This window comes from Bufo gargarizans, chromosome 7 (genome assembly GCF_014858855.1).
Source record: "Bufo gargarizans isolate SCDJY-AF-19 chromosome 7, ASM1485885v1, whole genome shotgun sequence".
Classification (NCBI taxonomy): Eukaryota; Metazoa; Chordata; class Amphibia; order Anura; family Bufonidae; genus Bufo; species Bufo gargarizans.
The window spans coordinates 73,201,746-73,223,336 of NC_058086.1; the positions used below are offsets into that span (position 1 = coordinate 73,201,746).

General features: G+C 47.1%; 1 protein-coding gene across 2 annotated transcripts in view; it reads left to right on the forward strand.

Annotated features, from left to right (window-relative positions):
• Positions 1 to 218: 218 nt before the first annotated feature.
• The window catches only part of LOC122943622 (synapsin-2-like), a 294,778-nt gene continuing 273,405 nt past the window's right edge, over positions 219 to 21,591 (forward strand). For both annotated transcript variants that reach the window (XM_044301506.1, XM_044301505.1), the window contains exon 1: positions 219 to 493. In XM_044301506.1, coding sequence (XP_044157441.1) covers positions 219 to 493 — 275 coding nt within the window. The remainder of the gene's footprint in view (positions 494 to 21,591) is intronic.

Below are 21,591 nucleotides of genomic sequence, written 5' to 3' on the forward strand. Positions count from 1 at the left end.
CTCCTCCTCAGCAGCAGAGCACACCCATCTCCAGCACTGGTCCCCCCTCCTCCGCACATCTGTGCACCGAGCATCCCCAGTCCAGCACCAGGTTGTGATCACTGCAGACCCGGCGGCTCCTCCTCCCCGGCTCTCACAGCCCCCAGCCCCGGGGAAGCAGCAGTCAGTGCAGGCGGTAGCGGCGCTCTCCTCGGTCACTGCTCATCCTCGGCTCCGCCATGAACTTCCTCCGCCGCCGGCTGTCGGACAGCAGCTTCATCGCCAACCTCCCCAATGGCTACATGACCGACCTGCAGCGCCCCGAGCCCCCCCAGCCGCCCCCACCCACCGGGCCGGACAGGAGCAGGCAGAGCGGGGCGCAGGCGGCGGGGGGCTTCTTCTCCTCCATCACCAACGTGGTCAAGCAGACGGCGGGTCTGGGGGAGCAGAGTGCAGGGGGCCCCGGGAGGAAGTCCCGTATCCTGCTGGTGGTGGATGATCCCCACACCGACTGGTGAGTCCTCTGCCGTTATATGTGCACACTGATCCTGGGGGCCCTCACCTGCAGGGGCCCCGATGTACACAAGGTGTCCCCTGAGTGCATTAGGTTCTGCATAGAAGGGGGGGGGGGGATTGCCATAGGACCCCCAGCAAAATATATGGAAGTTATATGATTGCTTTATATGTCACGTAGACAGAGTGCCCCGTATAAGATCACTATAGGGTCCCCAGCCCGCCCCGATAATATATATGGAAATTATAGCTTTATATGTCACGTAGAAAGGGGCTTCCCCGTATATGATCGCCATAGGGTCCCCAGCCCCCCCGATAATATATATGGAAATTATAGCTTTATATGTCACGTAGAAAGGGACGCTCCTGTATATGATCGCCATAGGGTCCCCAGCCCGCTCCCCGATAATATATATGGAAATTATAGCTTTATATGTCACGTAGAAAGGGGCGCCCTGTATATGATCGCCATAGGGTCCCCAGACCGCTCCCTGATAATATATATGGAAATTATTGCTTTATATGCCATGTAGACAGGGACGCCCCCCCCCCCCCCCCCGTATATGATCGGCATAGGGTCCCCAGCCCCCCCAATAATCTATATGGAAATTATAGCTTTATATGTCATGTAGATGGGGCGCCCCCATATATGATAGCCATAAGGTCCCCAGCCCACCCCCAATAATATATATGGAAATTATAGCTTTATATGTCATGTAGACAGGGACGCCCCCCGTATATGATAGCCATAGGGTCCCCATCCCGCTCCACAATAATATATATGGAAATTATAGCTTTATATGTCATGTAGACAGGGGCGCCCCCTGTATATGATCGCCATAAGGTCCCCATCCCGCTCCCTGATAATATATATGGAAATTATAGCTTTATATGTCATGTAGACAGGGACACCCCCTGTATATGATCGCCATAGGGTCCCCATCCAGCTCCACAATAATATATATGGAAATTATTGCTTTCTATGTCATGTAGACAGGGGCGCAATATATGATCGCCATAGGGTCCCCAGCCCCCCTCCCAATAATATATATGGATATGATTGCTCTATTTGTCATGTAGACAGTGCGCCCCCCGTATATGATCACTATAGGGTCCCCAGCCCGCCCCCAATAATATATATGGAAATTATAGCTTTATATGTCATGTAGATGGGGACGCCCCCTGTATATGATCACTATAGGGTCCCCAGCCCGCCCCCAATAATATATATGGATATGATTGCTCTATTTGTCATGTAGACGGGGGCGCCCCCGGTATCCAGGATCCCTCATACTGACAGGAGAGTTCCCCTATAATGAGACCTCCCACACCATGTCCTTGTACTGTCTCCCAGTCACTGCTGGTGCGGTATGTACTGTAATATGTATGACGGGGATCCACGTGTGTACATTTATGTTGTATACATGCACAGAGATATAATATACATAATGCTGCGCGGCGTCTCTGCAGGAATGTGACCTCTCGGAGAGAACTGTTGCATTATGGAAAGTACTGAGAGTATAATGTGTGATACCCTGACAGACCTATATAGAGATGGTATTTTTTGGGGACCAATACATAATGTTGGTGACTAGGAATCTGTGGTCGACCGCTCGCCGCTTCACTATTTACCACACGGATGTTTTACTCAATAAGTCATTTTTTGAAGGCTCCATGGGAGAACAAAGCACGATTGCAGGACCCCGACAACGTGTTGGAATCGCGTTCACTGGGCCTCATGACATTTAGGCGCCTTCGGTTTGCCCATGGACGTGTATTGACCCAGCGTGTGTTCTTTTTCTTATGACTGGGGGGAGTCGCATGAAGAACGCTATATTTAGTCCTAGTCAGTCTGCTGACACATCCATAGGCTACATCCTGCTATGTGCAAAAAATGGGGTCCGCTGCATTGGTAGAAAGAAGGCGTATATTATGTACCGTATATTAGACTGTACCGGTCCCTTTTTATACATAAAGATATTGTTTGGCTTAAAGGGCATCTGTCAGCCAGCAGATTTGTACCTATGACACTGGCTGACGTGTTAGGCACTTTCACACTTGCGGCAGAGGATTCCGGCAGGCAGTGCCGTCGCCAGAACTGCCTGCCGGATCTGGCAATCCTGACGCTAACGGATGGCATTTGTCAGATGGATCCGGATGCGGTGTAATCTGGAAAAATGGATCCGGTATTTTTTATTTTTCTTTGCATTTTTAAAGGTCTGCACATGACCGGAAAACCGGATCCATTTTGTTGGCCTCTAGGAGCAATGGGGGCCGTTGCACCTAGAGACTCTGCTCTCTCTGCAGTTGCCGCTCCCTCTTCACTTTGATTCACAGGGCCAGGCAGTGAGCACATAATCACACCTGCCTGACCCTAACTTCTCCTAAGGCCTTAAACACACAACCGTATTCTTGGTCCGTGGCTGATCTGCGTTTTTTGCAGATCGCACATGGACCCATTCATTTTTATCTGTCCCCCCTCCCATTTTGCGGACAAGAATAGGCCTTTTTAATGTGGGACGAGCAAAAATTGCGAGATGAACTCGGACTGCATCCGTATTTTGCAGATTTACAAAAAATTGATACAGTCGTGTGCGGGAGGCCTAAAGTGCATAGGGCGTGGCAGAGAGAGCAGAGCCTCTAGGTGTAATGGGAACTCCCCCATTGCTCCTAGAGGCTCATTTTCATATAATTTTCTCAGCAGTGCGGGCACATATGAAGATGGGACCAACACAGATGCCTTCAGCTGCCAAGTGCCCATGTAACGGGTCAGCCAGTGTCATAGGGACAAATCTACTGACAGATGCCCTTTCAGAATACTACTTTAAATAGCAAAAATGCACAATGTCCCGGAGACTCTGTGGCAAACGTGTAAGGGTATTGAGTTCCGTCCTAGGGGCTCAATAACAGGAAAATAACTGATCAGGATCATCCCCATGCATTCTGAATGGGGAACAATCCGTTCAGGACGCATCAGGATGTCTTCAGTTCAGTCACTCTTATGGTATTTGGCCGGAGAAAATATTGCATCATGTTGCGGTATTTTCTCTGTTCAAAATTCCAGCATTAATTTCCATTGAAATGCATTAATGCCGGCTCCGGCACCAAGTGTTCCGGCAAAACTGACCCGGTTTTCCGGTCTGCGCATGCGCAGACCTTTTAAAAATGCAAAAAAAATAAAAAATACCGGATCCGTTTTTCCGGATGACACCGGAGAGATGGATCCTGTGTTTAAATGCATTTGCTAGACGGATCCGCATCTGGATCCGTCTACAAATGCTATCTGTTTGCACACGGATTTCCGGATCTGGCAGGCAGTTTCGGTGATGGAACTGCCTGCCGGATCTTCACAACGCAAGTGTGAAAGTACCCTAAGACTTCATCCCCCTTTTTTATAGAAGAACTGAAGATTTAGTGTATGGCCCCACAGGGCAGATTTTTTGCAGCAGAATTTCCTTATTGTGTTTTGCCACAATTCTTTAAAGGCCTCATGGACACGGCCGTTGGACGGCCGTGGCCGTATTGCGGCCCGCAAACGGCGGTTCGGCATTCCATGGCCGCTGGCCGTGTGCACCACGCATCATGGATGCGGACCCATTCACTTGAATGGGTCCACAATTCCGGAGATGCAGAATGGAGTCACGGAAGTTGATCAGGGTCCGGCCCGCTGCACGGAACAGCCGCACAACGGCCGTGTGCATGAGGCCAAAATCTGAGGTAAATCCATTTCAACCTGTGTTGTATATAGATTTTGTGCAGTTTTGCTGCAGATTTCACCCTAATAATTTCAAAGGGTAACCTCTACGATGAAAATCCGTAGCGTAAATTGCCATACATTTTGCAAGTACTGTAATATGACGCAGATTTTCCGCATTCATTTCTGAAATCTGCAGTATACCTGCCACATACACCGGCAGTAGCAAAATGCTGCCCAGATATTACACTACTGTGCCAAATAACAGTAGAGTGCCCCCACAATACTGCCGCATAGTAAACACATGACAGTGCCCTATATAGCCCTTATATTACTGCTATACAATGCCTACATAATACAACAGCTGGTGCCGTGACGTAAGCAAGGCCTGCTCGCTCACATTGGTGGAGGCACCTAAATAGCGAAGGCCCCAAGGCGGTGATAAAGCCGTAGAGTACATTTCATTAGTGTACGGTACATGATGAGGTACTAGAGAAAACAAGCGACATCTGCCCCTAAACCAGTTTTACTCATGGCTAAATGAAAGAAAAAATGTGTAAATGAAAAAAAAAAAGCCCCTCGTCTGCTCACTGGTTCTTTATTCCAGAGCCGAGACTCCCGTCCCTGGTGGTCCAGAAATGTGACATCCTATCCGCAGTCATTCACCGGCCTCAACAGTGACCACAGAGGCTCAGCGGTCAAATATCCTCATTCTGGACCTCAAGGAGGGGGATGAGAGCCTTGGCGGTGGAACGGAGCGGCGGTATATGGGTGACTGTTTTTTTTCCCCTTCATTTATGCACTTTCAGGACCATAATTAAGACTGGTTTTGGGCCCGACAACCCCTTTAGTGATAAGACATCTTCAAAAGATCTGTGAACATCAGTAAAGAATAGGAGAAGACATTGGACGGGCCACTTGTCGCAGATGATTTAGGCTAGGTTCACACAGAGTATTTTGGGCTCGAATTCCACGCCAAAAATCCACACCAAAAACTCATGCAGGACCTCCCGATTGATTATAATGGGGAATCTGCATGTTAAACCATACAGTGCATTTTTTTCTGCTTGCAGTTTTAAAAACCAAACCTAAAAAAAAGAAGTGTTCTGTCCATTCTTGACGGGTATACTGCGCAGAATCCAGGCTCAGAATTTCTGTTGAAACAGAGCAGGGATGAAAATCCTCTCCGAAACCGCCCCAAAAAAGTGTGAAAAAATAAGCCAGGAAAAAACTGATGCGCATTCCACAGCAGGTTTTTTGGTTGCTGAAAATACTCAGTGGGAACCTAGTCTTAGGGTCCATTCACACGTCCGAAAAAAAATTCCGGATCCGTTCTGGATTTTGCGGACCAATTCATTTTCAATGTGTCCAGAAAAGATGCGGACAGCACACTATGTGCTGTCCGCATCTGCACTTCCGGATCCACACTTCTGGCCACGAAAAAAATAGAACATGTCCTATTCTTGTCCGCAATTGCAGATAAGAAAAGGCATTTTCTATGAGAATGCCGGCGATGTGTGGTCCGCGAATTGCAGAACGCACTTTGCCGGTGTCCGTGCTTTGCGGATCCGCAATTTGCGGATCGCAAAACACCTACAGACATGTAAATGAACCTAAGAGTGCTTCTGCTATGGAGCTGACATCTGAAAGATACTCAGATATGTGCCCCCCCAGGACCGGAGTTTAGGGACTTCACATCATTTTGATCTGCATATGTTTATCTACCTGATGATTTCACTAAATCTTGTGGCCGTTGGAGGTTCAGTGAGGCTCCGCCATTTTTGATGAGAAAAATATTGCTGTATGAAGAGCTGTTCTTGCCGATAAAATGGTGGAATCCTGATGTACCCCATTATAAGTCAGTGGGTCCATCATCAGCGTTGGATCCAGTATACGGATACAGATTCAGTCTAACATTGATAGCATTGTGGTTTGTAGTATAAACGTGAGCCATGACGCATCTGTACCCAGAAGGGCTGCTGTTCCATCTGTTCCAGCAGGTGGAGAACCTTGATGTCCACAGATCTTCATATGTCTTCAAGAACTAGGTGCTTTATGTGATACAGATTATATTTACTTTGTGGCAGGGGTGTAACAAGTAACCAAGGGGCCCCCTTCCATCAGGGCCACCTGCAGCGGTAAGTTCAGAACATGAAAATAATATGTGGAAATGCGCACAGTGATGTCACAATAGTGGGATGATGTGCACAGTGATGTCACAATAGTGGGATGATGCGCACAGTGATGTCACAATAGTGGGATGATGTGCACAGTGATGTCACAATAGTGGGATGATGCGCACAGTGATGTCACAATAGTGGGATGATGCGCACAGTGATGTCACAATAGTGGGATGATGCGCACAGTGATGTCACAATAGTGGGATGATGCGCACAGTGATGTCACAATAGTGGGATGATGCGCACAGCGATGTCACAATAGTGGGATGATGCGCACAGCGATGTCACAATAGTGGGATGATGCGCACAGCGATGTCACAATAGTGGGATGATGCGCACAGCGATGTCACAATAGTGGGATGATGCGCACAGCGATGTCACAATAGTGGGATGATGCGCACAGCGATGTCACAATAGTGGGATGATGCGCACAGGGATGTCACAATAGTGGGATGATGCGCACAGCGATGTCACAATAGTGGGATGATGCGCACAGCGATGTCACAATAGTGGGATGATGCGCACAGGGATGTCACAATAGTGGGATGATGCGCAAAGTGATGTCACAATAGTGGGATGATGCGCACAGGGATGTCACAATAGTGGGATGATGCGCACAGGGATGTCACAATAGTGGGATGATGCGCACAGGGATGTCACAATAGTGGGATGATGCGCACAGGGATGTCACAATAGTGGGATGATGCGCACAGTGATGTCACAATAGTGGGATGATGCGCACAGTGATGTCACAATAGTGGGATGATGCGCACAGTGATGTCACAATAGTGGGATGATGCGCACAGGGATGTCACAATAGTGGGATGATGCGCACAGGGATGTCACATTAGTGGGATGATGCGCACAGGGATGTCACAATAGTGGGATGATGCGCACAGGGATGTCACAATAGTGGGATGATGCGCACAGGGATGTCACAATAGTGGGATGATGCGCACAGGGATGTCACAATAGTGGGATGATGCGCACAGGGATGTCACAATAGTGGGATGATGCGCACAGTGATGTCACAATAGTGGGATGATGCGCACAGTGATGTCACAATAGTGGGATGATGCGCACAGGGATGTCACAATAGTGGGATGATGCGCACAGGGATGTCACAATAGTGGGATGATGCGCACAGGGATGTCACAATAGTGGGATGATGCGCACAGGGATGTCACAATAGTGGGATGATGCGCACAGGGATGTCACAATAGTGGGATGATGCGCACAGGGATGTCACAATAGTGGGATGATGCGCACAGGGATGTCACAATAGTGGGATGATGCGCACAGTGATGTCACAATAGTGGGATGATGCGCACAGTGATGTCACAATAGTGGGATGATGCGCACAGGGATGTCACAATAGTGGGATGATGCGCACAGGGATGTCACAATAGTGGGATGATGCGCACAGGGATGTCACAATAGTGGGATGATGCGCACAGGGATGTCACAATAGTGGGATGATGCGCACAGGGATGTCACAATAGTGGGATGATGCGCACAGGGATGTCACAATAGTGGGATGATGCGCACAGGGATGTCACAATAGTGGGATGATGCGCACAGGGATGTCACAATAGTGGGATGATGCGCACAGGGATGTCACAATAGTGGGATGATGCGCACAGGGATGTCACAATAGTGGGATGATGCGCACAGGGATGTCACAATAGTGGGATGATGCGCACAGGGATGTCACAATAGTGGGATGATGCGCACAGTGATGTCACAATAGTGGGATGATGCGCACAGTGATGTCACAATAGTGGGATGATGCGCACAGTGATGTCACAATAGTGGGATGATGCGCACAGTGATGTCACAATAGTGGGATGATGCGCACAGTGATGTCACAATAGTGGGATGATGCGCACAGTGATGTCACAATAGTGGGATGATGCGCACAGGGATGTCACAATAGTGGGATGATGCGCACAGGGATGTCACAATAGTGGGATAATTCTAGTTAATTTCCCGGCATATACCTCTGAAGGGAGACTTTGGCGGCGCTTTCTTGTACAGTGTATACACCAGAAAAAAGTTCCCGGGGTACGGCCTCATTGAATGAATGAATAGTAAGAATAATATTGACCTATACTGGCCTGATTGAGGCCAAAAGGACACTCTTTTGGCCTCTGTTGGGTGAATGGAGCCCTATGAATGCATTTGACACATACCCCGGGAAACTTTTCCGGTGTATACACCAAAAGTAGGGCACAAAGTGTGCTAATAGCAGGACAGCACAGGGATAATGCACACAGCGATGTCACAGTACAAGAATAGTACACACAGTGCTATCACACTAGGATGAGTATCGGCGCGGTGTCACAGTGCCCAGGGATAAAGCACACAGTAAAGCATATCGGTTAGTTGGGTCCCCTCTCCTAGCAGATGGCAAGACCCGTTTATGAGTTGTCAGTAAGATGATGGGAGTCTATCTTCCAGAATCCCCACTGTCATATAGAGTGAGGGGTCCTGAAGTTCCCATAACGGAAAGTTGACTATGCCAGTGCATTGACTCTGTGTAGGAATGAATGGCAAGACTGGGGCTCCATGCCTCTCACTCTTGGTCCCAGATTGTTATGCCTAATGAACAGGTCATAGACATAATAGTGTACTGATAACTGTACCATGAGAGACTCACCGACTCTTATCAGGAAAGCAAACAGAGTTCTTGAAAACCACACATTGATGCAAAAAGCATAAAAACTGTATAAACCGTTCTACAAAGAATAACATTTGCTTAGACTGGAATAGCCATGGGTTGTCTGGTGTGGCAAACCTGTTTTCAGGTACCGTATGATGACATTCTGAGAGCAGAGAATAACCACAACCATCGTCTCTCTGGAGAATGCGTCATAGCCATACATTACATGGACAGCCTGTGGATTCCAATAGGTAACAGCCAGTGCCTTATTTCTACTGTGGACTCCCCCAAAGATTACCACTAATTGCTGGGGATCCCAGAAGAGAGATCAGCTTATTTTTTGCTAAAGGTGTTCTCCATGCTCCAGATGGTGACCTGTCCTCAGGATAGGTCATCAATATCAGATCGGTGTGAGTCCGATTTACGGCACCCCTGCCGATCAGCTGTTCCCTGCAGCCTCCGTTCCCAGAACTAGAGGTACTGCTCAACTCCCACTGATGAGATATTGATTGGCCCATCCTGAGTATTGGTCATCAATATCTGGAGCCCAGAAAACCACTGTAATCTTTTTAGTGAAAGAGGATTCTAAAAAGCAGACTCCATCTTTAAAGCGTGCATTTGACCCACTACAGGCTTCCTAAAACAGCAGCTTGTACTATACTGATATATGTGCGAGGGTAGCGGCAGGAAATGTGTAATACTTAGTAGTCGTATGACCTTACCTGCTTGTTAAGATGTCCCTAATGAAATCAGGGCTGTGGAGTCGGTAGATAAATTCTTCGACTCCGACTCCTCAGTTTTTGGTACTTCCGACTCCGACTCCTCTGGGCAGAAGCTGCTGCCTTCTCCTTTATGTGCTGATCTTCTGCTGAAGATAGGGCAGTGAGAGGATCCAGGAAGGGGCATTTATTTTAAAACATGATTTCCCTAGTAGAATCCCATAGTCATGTTTAAAGTTTAAGCTAACAATCTGAGTCTACAAGTTTTTATAGCCTTAGCTGAATGACAGCAGTTTTTCAAATGGTTTACAGCTTCAGTCTTGAGCTATTGACTATCCATTCCCGTCACTTATACAAGTGTCCAGTCCTGCAAAAAACATATTTACTTAATCAGTTATCAGTGAGAGGCGAGGTTAACCATGGGCGTTGCGTTCCCTGTAACAGCGGAACACAACACAATGGAAAGTATAAGTATTGCCGCTCCTTAACTGTGCGTTGCGTGCCATATAGTGAAGCATATGAAAAGCCTGCTTCTTCACGGTCACTTAACGTGTTCGTTTTGCGGTAACGTGACGCTCTGCATGCATTGGCCTTCATTCTTACAGTAGAGAAGTAATTAATTGTAACTTTTTGTGAATTGGGACATTTAAACTTGCTTTTTTTTATTTTTTTTTCCAATTTAAATTTAGTAGGAGTCGGTTCATTTTTGCCCATAATTGCCTCCGACTAAGACTCCACAGCCCTGAATGAAATTCCATAAAGGGAATCTGTCTCCAGGATTACACTGCCGTATCAGAGGAAATCATAAACTGGGGATAACTGGGCAATAACGTGGGTCACCAGCAGTGCGGAGGGCCGGGAGCTCATGACTAGAAGGACTCCGGAGCTTGTGCGCTGTAGAATAACGAATGATTTGGTCAATTTGTGACCCAGATTTTAGCTCATGGTATCTGTCAGCAGTTTATGATGCCCTCAAATAGAACAGCATAAAACTGCTGACAGATTCCATTTAATATGCTTATCATAGTGTCACCTTGAAAGACTTTCACCAATACCAAAATAAAATACAATACTCTACCTGTAAACAAAACTTATACTTACACCTCCAAGTCTATTTTATGGGGGCACAGTGGTTTCCTCTTCTGGGGGTACTGTTATGAAGGCAGTTCATGTACTGCTGGGGACCCTGGCGGCCGAAAAAGGCTTAGTTTACTTTCACACTTGCGTTGTGCTGTCTGGCTTTTTAGGTCCGGCACAGGGTCTCAAAACAACAGCACAACGCTTCCGTTTTGTCCCCACTCATTGTCAATGGGGACAAAACTGAACAAAGCGGAACAGAGTGCACCAGAATTCATTCAGTTTTGTTGCGTTCCCATGCCGGACACAAAACCTCTGCAAGCAGCGATTTTGAACAAGCCGGATCCGGCACAAAAAAACCACGTCAGTCAATGGTGCCAGATCCGTGTTTTTTTCGGACGCGGTTTCTTCATTTTTGATGTAATACCTCCGGATCCGTTCTGAACGGATGCAGCCGGTTGTATTATTAGAACTGAATCGTTTTGCTGTGGCGAGATCTCATGCTGGATCTCAAAACCAGACAGCAAAAACGCAGATGTGAAAGTATCCTTAGACAAGTTTAGGTGTGATTTTAGAATATGTGACAGTATTTTACATGACATTTCTGTATATTCTGTATGACGCATAGAAACATAATAAAAGTACCTGCGCCCGCCTGATGTTATATGCTACTGGTACCTCGTCGTTTCTGCATTATTACATAGCGTGCACCTTCCCATACATGATAGTGACATATGCAGCATATAGGAGGGGAATTATTCAGACAATATACAATGTAGCTCATGTTTAGAAAGTAACAATGTCACAACTTATTCTAAAATACTGTGCTGTACCATACATGCCAGGTGTATATAAGGCCTTCTCGTCACACACTGTACAGTGGCTGGTTGGGTTTACATAGGGGGAGTTTGCACTCAGTTTTGTGACAATCTGACTCGAAGTATGAAAAGAAGAGATGTAAATCAGGTCTGCCTCTGATGTAAGGCAGCTAGGCTATGTGCGACCCTTTAAACAGGCCTTGAGACATGACTCTGATAATAAATAAGCCAGCACCTCATCTGCAGACAGCTGTTTCGGGGTGATTGCCCCTCTGAGTACTGGCGTAACTAGGTGAGCGGCCTAAGTCAGGATTTGGGGGTAAGGAGAGATAGTACTCCCCAAAACTTGAGCTATGATTTACATTGTGAACGTACTGTGTAAAGATTACTTCGCTGCCCCGATTCCAGTCTGACATCAGGCCACTAATGACTAAATCATCACTTTGGCTCGTTTACACGCAGTGATTATCTCATTCTCTAGACATGCCTGGAGTTCATCAGATGGAGAAATTCAGCAGTGTAAGGAGACGTTCACACAACGGCTTTTACAGTGGAATTTTGGCACGGACAGCCGCACTGAAGTTCTGCCGAAAACCCGCTGGAGGCGGCGTCCTTTCTGCCCCCCCAATGGGATCATGGAGAGACGCTTTATAGCCGTGGCCTCTCCGAGAAGTGACGTGTCCATTCACGGCGCGGCTGCAGCTTTAAGCAGCCGCTCTTCGACCCTCAGCACTGCTTCCCATCTATTTGAATGGGAGACAGAAAGGACGCGGCCGCTGGTGCGTTTTCAGCGAAATTTTGTCTCGAACGTCCTTGACAAAATCATGGTAAAGCCCGCTGTGTTTTTTGGAGGAGTTTTTGAGGCAGATTCTGTAGGTTTTTCAGCCAAAGCCAGAAGTCGATCCAGCAGGAATGAGAAGTATGTTGTCATTCCTTTATATTCCCGATTCCTTTCAAATCCACTTCTGACTTTGGCTGAAAAACCTCCAGGAATACCTGCCTCAAAACCTCCTCCAGAAATCTCCATGTGAACCTACCCTCCCATAACGCATTTCTAAACATTTTACACCTTCTGATGCCATAAAGAAGAAACCATCATTCCCCGTTTGACAGCATTCTGCATCCTGACTGATCATGGTGCCTCATATTCTTCTGGTCTTCATCATAAATTCAATTTCCAACCTAAGTTGACTTCTATTGATTTTCTGTCCTGGATGTTGAGTGCAGGCAGCTCTGGAGCTGCAGACTGCAGTTTACCGTCAAGGCTATCAGCACAGGCGGACTGCCATTTTGTTTTTTTTATAACCTTTCATAGCAGAAAATAACAATTAGGGGGAATTTATCATTCCCTCCACGCCAATTTTCTCTCCACTGCCCCTGTCACTTTCCCCAAAAAGTGGGCGAGGTGAGGGGGCAGACACAGCGGGCCAGGCACAGTTTTCTGGTGTAAAATAAGATTGACATCTACACCAGCCAGTCAGTCAGTTTAGGTGCACTGACTGCCAGAGGTGTGCCTAACACATGACGAGGTGTGCGCCTCATGATAAATTAGGTGCATTTTGTGGCAGCACAGGTGAGATCATAGACCGTCCTAAATCGCCGGTCTATGACAACTTCCCCCCAATGTTCCTCATGTGGACCCTAACTACCGTACTAATGGTCTAATGCGTCAAGATAGAATTTACTTATCTAAATACAGATGTACCAACGCTGTTGTGATATTTCTATGCCTCATTTTCTTTTTGCATGGGACTGCAGGTTATCTTGTGACGTTATCTGTATTGAGGGTTCATAGGACCTATTAGGTACTGTGGAGTTGGGAGATCCTTCAGAGAAGAAGAAAGGAGAGTCGGCAGACAGAATGGATACCTTGCTGAACCGCACCCCAGATCTTATGTTCCTGAACCCCTGATATGAGTTCAGAAGTTATATTTGTTATTCTAGTGCATATATTCATTTGCTGGATGGCACCATGATATTCTTGGCCTCTGCTGCTCTCATTAAGCCAAGGCTTATGTTAGAGATGATGCAATTACGTGTTATTGTGTATACTTGTGCTCCAGGATCTAGAGTAGCATCATTTTCCTCTTCTCTCCGCAAGCACCTCTGACTCAGTAGCTCGAGGTACTAAAGGAAAATTGCTACAAATGCAGAATTACGCTAGGACATCTGTAAGGTACCCTGATGGCACTTCTAGTAGATGACACCCCACTTGTTCCTTCAGAGAAGCTCACATTTGGTAATCAGCAGATCTGGCTGCTCCTCCCGGTTAGCACTGCCAACAAGGGCCAATGGACAAGCACTTGCATGCAGTAAAAGCGGATTCCAGTAAGTATGACAGTTTACGGTTCCTCTTGGCACTGCTGGCTTCCCCGGGGATATCATGGAGTAGAGGAAATCCTCCAGTTACTGTCTGGAGGGCTTTATCTCCTCCCCAGTCCATTTGAAGATGATGCTTTTAAAAGGGTTTTCCAGGATTTTTTTTAAAGATGACCTATCCTCTCAATAGGTCATCAGTATCTGACCGGTGTGGTACGACACCCAGGTCCCCCACCGATCAGCTGTTTGAGAAGCCACCGGCACTCCTTACCAAGCACATTGCTGTACGTTGTATAGCGTCTGTGCTTGGTTTTGCAATCAGCCCCATTCACGTCGATGAGGCTGAGCTGCTCCTTGACCACGTGACACATGAACGCGTTGTCACTCTGCCTAGGAAAAGAAGAGAGAAGGCTCACAGGAGGCGGGGGTCCCGGGTGTTGGACCATCACCAATCAGATACTGATGACCTATCCTGAAGATAGGTGGTCCCAAAGGCGCGATGTTATGGCATATCCTAGCGATATACCATTGCTTTATCAGATGTGAAGAACCCCTTTGAACGATGATAAAAGCAGCCATTAAGTATCATTGTGCAGTTCTTATTTTCTGAAACAAAGGCTCATCCAGACTAATATACTTGCAGGATTAGTCTTGGAGGGGTTCTCCAAGAATTATTTAAATTAGGTAGGGGACTGTGTAAAATTAAACAAAACCCTTACCTTTAAAATGTCCTCCAGCTCCTGCCCCGCTGCTCCAGTCCTCACTGCTCTGGTGCAAAATGGGGATTAGATTGATGGGTACTAGAAGAAAAAAAATTGGGCCAGAATCAGTGGAGAATCTATAGAAGAAATACAGTATCTATGGAATGCCAATGACTATGCTCAAGTGAAAAATATGTTTTATTTGAGCACATTTTTGGGCAAGAGGGCTGAAAGTGCTTCTCCAGCTACCCCATAGAAAGGCTCTCAGAGGCTACTTTTGTCTAGTGTACCTCTGGGTGAGAGATAATGGCTCTACAAAGCATCGAAATACATTTTGCCTAGTTGACAGAGCGGGCACGTAATTGGACTGAGAGAAGCAGGATGGTCATTTTGACAAACTGCTCAGCATCTAGACCATTGGGACCTAGCTGTAAGGAGGGGTTGGCAACGGCGGTTATGTGGAGGCACGCAGACACGGCGAATAGGCTCAAGACGGCTCAGACAGACCACCAGTAGAGAGGATCGCATTAGTAGCTGCCACAGTTTTGTTGTCCACCATCCAGACACAGGTGGCAGCTACATTTCAGACCCCTGTCTCTGCTCAGACCTTTTCCAGGGGAAAATTGGTGTCACTGCACCCGTTGCTTGTCCTTCCCTCGACAGTCAGCCACTGTACCCTTCCTTTGTAGTGGTGTTGTGAAGAAGAAACCTGGACTACTATGGACTGAACCATATCTTCTTCTGTGACTAATCCAGGTTCTGTTTGGGATCCGGTGACGGTAAGGCTCGAGGCTTTATGGTGAGCTCTTCAATCCCGCCTCGGCTGTGGAGCGACATACTGCTGGTGTGGTAATCTGGGGATCCATTGCGTACGACACCCCCAGTAGAGATATAACTACAGCTCAGTTATGTACAGGACGTCCTGTGGCCACACGTGTTGCCTCTCATGGCAGGGCTTCCAACTGGCGGTTGTATAGGGCTACATACTCGCAACGGATACAGGCCTTGCGCAAAATGGACAAAAATCGGATAATTCTATAATTTGTGGCATTAACTAATTAGGACCACACTGTTTAGTCGGTCGGCATTGTTATGACCGCCCGGTATTTCGGATGCCGTATGACCATTAGCAGTGCAGACCCATTGACCAGTGCCGTCCTATTTAGTTAATTCGAGCCACGCAGGACTTGACCACCGCTCGTCTGCGTCATGCCGTGTCCTCGTTCCCCCTACCATTCCAGCCACACACAGGTTTACCCCATATTTTGTCCACTCATGGCCCACCTCCAAAACACTGTCACAGCTCCAAGACAATTCGCAGACAGAGGTGCAAAGGTCGACATGCCCTGTGAATCCATCAGTAGATTTCAGGCGGGGGCAGATCTGTCCGTGTAATTATTCCCCTGTCCTGACTCCTGACTTAATTGCAATGGAAAAAAAATGGCTTTCAGCTTGAAAACCATATTTCTCACGCTCGTTACGACACCTGCAGCGTTTTCATACAGGTCAGAAGAAGGGTGGCGCGGCTTCCTCTCTCAGGTTTTCTGCTGCTCCTCTGTTCTCATCCTGACGTTTTATAGACGCGATTGCGTACCGCCCTACAAGAAATGTCGTATAAATGTCTACACAAAGACGATGTACAATAAAACACTTTTCAGCGCAGATATGTGGCGAGCTGGTCACCTCTTGATAACACCGTGCTCTCCCTGCATGTAATGATTCATAGACATCCACTGAATAATGCCTCTGACGTCTCATGCAGCGCGGGGCGACGCGCGTATCGACCACTGAATTGCTCGCAGTGATAAACGACCAGTCAGGACTGTGCAGGACAAGACACAGCGGCCATTTAAATCCAGATACAGATTTGTGACTTATATCCAGGAAAGATAATGCAGTAATAAGAGCATTTTCCCCCTAAACTACAAGTGCAATCAGTCTCACATTTCTCCTCCGCCTTTTCTGAGACATATCATTTTTCTGTTAATTTGTGAGCCGGTTTTCAGATTTCCAGACTCCTGAACGTCAAATCCGCCTGTTGCAGCAATGATACGTGAACAGTGAGCTAAACACTGGGAGCTCCTGCCAGTTCTCCGAAAGAAAGCTGATTATAGCAGTGATCCTGCCAATGGTGATCACCGGGGGACATCGCTCTGTCTGCCGAAGCCTCCAGTACCAATAGATACTAGTATCTGGCTAATGTAGTAGGACTATCTCTAGAAGATGTCTGAACCACACAACTCCTTAGGCGTTGTTCACATCTGCGCTGACTTTTCGTTATTCTGTTTCGTCAGAGGAATGAAAAAAGGTGTCCGTTTAAAGGGCATCTGTCAGTAGATTTGTCCCTATGACACTGGCTGACCTGTTACATGTGCACTTGGCAGCTGAAGACATCTGTGTTGGTCCCATGTTCATATGTGCCCGCATTGCTGAGAAAAATGACATTTTATTATATGCAAATGAGCCTCTAGGAAAAACAGGGGCATTGTCGTTACACCTAGAGGCTCTGCTCTCTCTGCAACTGCCGCGTCTCGTCCACTTTGATTGACAGGGCCGGGTGTGATGATGTTTACACTGCCTTGCCCTGAAGAGCTTGTTCACACGAACATGTGATGTTCGTTGCGGTATTGCAGACCGCATTTGCGGATCCGCCATACACAGGCACCGTTCCGTGGCCATTCGGCATCACGGAGATGCGGAACGGACGAACGGAACACTATGGAAGCACTACGGAGTGCTTTCAGGGGTTCCGTTCCGTGCTTCCGCACCGCACGATAGAACTTGCTCTATCTTTTTGCGGAACGGAAGGATCGCGGACCCATTCAAGTGAATAGGTCTGCGATCTCTATGCGCCTGCCCCACGGATGGTGCCCGTGCATTGCGGACCGCAATTTGCGTTCCACAGCATGGGCTTCACACGTTCGTGTAAACGAGCGCTTAATCAAAGTGCAGAGGACGCTGCAGTTGCAGAGAGAGCAGAGCCTGTAGGTATAATGGTAACGCCCCTGTTGCTCCTAGAGGCTAATTTGCATATATTAAAACATAATTTTTCTCAGCAATGCGGACACATATGAACATGGGACCAACACAGATGTCTTCTGCTGCCAAGTGCACATGTAACAGGTCAGCCAGTGTCATAGGTACAAATCCGCTGACAGATGTCCTTTAAAACTGAAATTTTTTCCATCTGGCTATGTAAGGGTACTTTCACAGTTGTGTTGCTGGATTGCGGCAGGCAGTTCCATCGCTGGAACTGCCTGTCGGATCTGGAAATTTGTATGCAAACGGATAGCATTTGTTTTCGGATCCGGATGCGGATCCATCTGATAAATGCATTGAAATACCGGATCCGTCTCTCCAGTGTCATCCGGAAAAACGGACCCGGTATTTATTTTTTTCACAGATTTACAGGTCTGCTCATGTGCAGACCGGGAAACCGGATCCGGTTTTCCAGAACACTTGGTACCGGATTTGGTATTTTCTCCGACCAAATTCCGTAAGAGTGACTGAACTGAAGACCTCCTGATGCATCCTGAACGGATTGCTCTCCATTCAGAATGTATTAGGATAAATCTGAAGCGTTTTTTTTCCCGCTATTGAGCACCTGTAACGGAACTCAATACCCGAAAACTTTAACGCTAGTGTGAAAGTACTCTAAGAGATAAATTATATTAGGAAATTAATTAGTGCAGTATTTTTGATTTCTTTAAGTAAAAAAAAAAAAAGAATACGGCAGCCATATATTGTGTGTAAAATACTGAAGATGTCCCAGCGCAGAATCAACATGACGTGGACGAGTCTTGGACGCTGCGTATCTGCTGCTCTTTGTGAATAAATATTTATTTGTGAAATTCCATTATATAGCAATAATGTGCTCTGCAAGCATTGGGAGGTGTGAGAAGTGCATACATAATATGTATGTGGGCGTTATTTTAATCCCATTATTCAATTATTTTAAGAATTTCTAAATAAATAAATTCTCTGTAAATGTGTTTATATACGTGACAAAGCTGTCCTCTGCCTATGGAGTCAAGCCTTCAGGATGATGTCACCTCCAGGCATCTGTACAAGGGTCCATTCACACCTCCGTATTTCTAGCTCCGCAAAATTGCGAAACGGGTGCAGACCCATTAATTTCGATAGAGCCGCAAAAGATGCGGACAGCACACGTAGCTCTGTTCCGCGGCCCCGCAAAAAATATAGAGCATGTCCTATTCTTGTCCACAATTGCAGACAAGAATATGCATTTCTATCATAGGGCCGGCCATGTGCAGTCAGCAAAATGCTGGTGTAACGACAATGTGTTTTGCGGATCCACAATTTTCATACCGCAAAACACTTACGGACGTGTGAATGGACCCTTACCCTGTAACACACACGATGGTGGCAGAGAATGTAGGCGGTTGAGTTATCAGATCTCTGGGATTAGATCGTATCATGTGCAGGGAAATAGGGCTGCAACGATTAATCGATGTAATCGATTATATTCGATAACTGGATTCGTTGTCGACGAATCCAGTTATCGAATAATCGCCGATTCGTTGCTATGCGGGCGGTCGCTGCATCTTTATTTTACCTTTTTACAATGACGCTCCTGTAACAGCCAGGCAGAGCGGACGGCGGCGTAACGTCACTCACTCACGTGACACGCCTGCTCCGCCTCCTTCATTCATGAGGTGGGCGGAGCAGGTGCGTCACGTGAGTGAGTGACGTTGCAACGCCGTCCGCTCTGCCTGGGTGTTACAGGAGCGTCATTGTAAAAAGGTAAAATAAAGATGCAGTGATTAGTCCGACTTATAAGCATCGGGGCCGGGGCTGTTATGGGGAGGGGGGAGGATCTGTCTATGGCACTGCTATGGGGAGGGGGGTCTGTGTATAGCACTGCTATGGGGAGGGGGGAGGATCTGTCTATGGCACTGCTATGGGGAGGGGGGTCTGTGTATAGCACTGCTATGGGGAGGGGGGAGGATCTGTCTATGGCACTGCTATGGGGAGGGGGGTCTGTGTATAGCACTGCTATGGGGAGGAGGGGGGGTCTGTGTATGGCACTGCTATGGGAAGGGGGATCTGTGCACTGTTATGAGGAAAGGGATCTGTGCACTGTTATGCCCATAACAGTGCACATATCCCCCTCTCCATAACTACGCCACCCACAGATCCCCCTCTCCATAACTACGCCACCCACAGATCCCCCTCTCCATAACTGCGCCACCCACAGATCCCCCTCTCCATAACTGCGCCACCCACAGATCCCCCTCTCCATAACTACGCCACCCACAGATCCCCCTCTCCATAACTGCGCCACCCACAGATCCCCCTCTCCATAACTGCGCCACCCACAGATCCCCCTCTCCATAACTACGCCACCCACAGATCCCCCTCTCCATAACTGCGCCACCCACAGATCCCCCTCTCCATAACTACGCCGTCCACAGATCCCCCTCTCCATAACTACGCCGTCCACAGATCCCCCTCTCCATAACTACGCCGTCCACAGATCCCCCTCTCCATAACTACTCCGTCCACAGATCCCCCTCTCCATAACTGCGCCGTCCACAGATCCCCCATAAGTGTCGTCCACAGATCCCCCATAATAGTGTCGTCCACAGATCCCCCATAATAGTGTCGTCCACAGATCCCCCATAATAGTGTCGTCCACAGATCCCCCATAATAGTGTCGTCCACAGATCCCCCATAATAGTGTCGTCCACAGATCCCCCATAATAGTGTCGTCCACAGATCCCCCATAATAGTGTCGTCCACAATTTGTTTTAATATGGCCTTTGAACATAATTTTTCAAGTAAGATCATATAAACCTCTCTGTTTTGTAATTTTGTCGTTTTTCCCGATTAATCGATTAATCGTAGAAATTAATCGGCAACTAATCGATTATTCAAATAATCGTTAGTTGCAGCCCTACAGGGAAATAAGATTACGAAATGGACCCTGTTGGTGATAATCCAGATGTTATTGTCTCACCGGTCTACAAGTGGCTGCTGTCTATTGTATGTTCTCAAGACCGGCACTTTCTTTGCAGCTCACCACAGGCGAACGCTGGGATCAGATGATTCCCGACAGAGCAATCCAGCTCAGTAAAATCTGCCGTGTCCTGTTCCCTGTGCCGTGAAATAAAACAGAAGATCCGACTGATGTCCACTCATGGTGGACTGCTTGATTCTGAATTCTAGAATTCATTGGTTCTTTCAATGACGCATTGTAATTTTGTTACAAATGTGCAAGTAACTGGATATGTGAACAGCAAAGTGACCCTAGAAATTTGTGGGAACGTTACAGTATAACTTTTTGTTCTGTATGCTCATTTCGGTCTACACGTCAGATGTATGGCCCAGACTTGATGTACAGATTGAACATATGTATACTTTGGCTATTTTTGCACTTGGATCATGAGTTTTGTGCGATCATAAGCGAGTTTGGATGAACCATCTGGAAGATTCCAGCCCTTTCTGTAAACCATTTCTCAGAAGTCATAGAGTATGACAGAAGAACTGTGAGGAGCAGAAGACCTCCTTGCATTGAGCAGCTGCACACAAGAAGAGATAATGCTATGTTGCTTCAGCATTTACATTTGCAGCTTCAGCAGCAATGATTTGTGTGACGCACCATCTAGAAATAGGATAACTTGGTTAAATAAGCTGTAAAAGCCGATGTCTTGTTCTGTCTGCTGCAGACTTCTCAGTAGACCATTCATCTGGAGCCTGTTACCACCCTTGTTTACTGGCTTGAACGTTGTCAGATAAATTGCACATTAAGAATCCCCCCAAAAATAATCACATTGAGGAGAGACAGTATGTCTCCTGAGCTGCCACTTAAATTGGGCTCTACACCCATCAAGTTAGTTTCCTACCAGAGTATTAGAATGGCTTTGAATCAAATACTCAAATTCACCATTTTTTTATCTGTTTTTGCA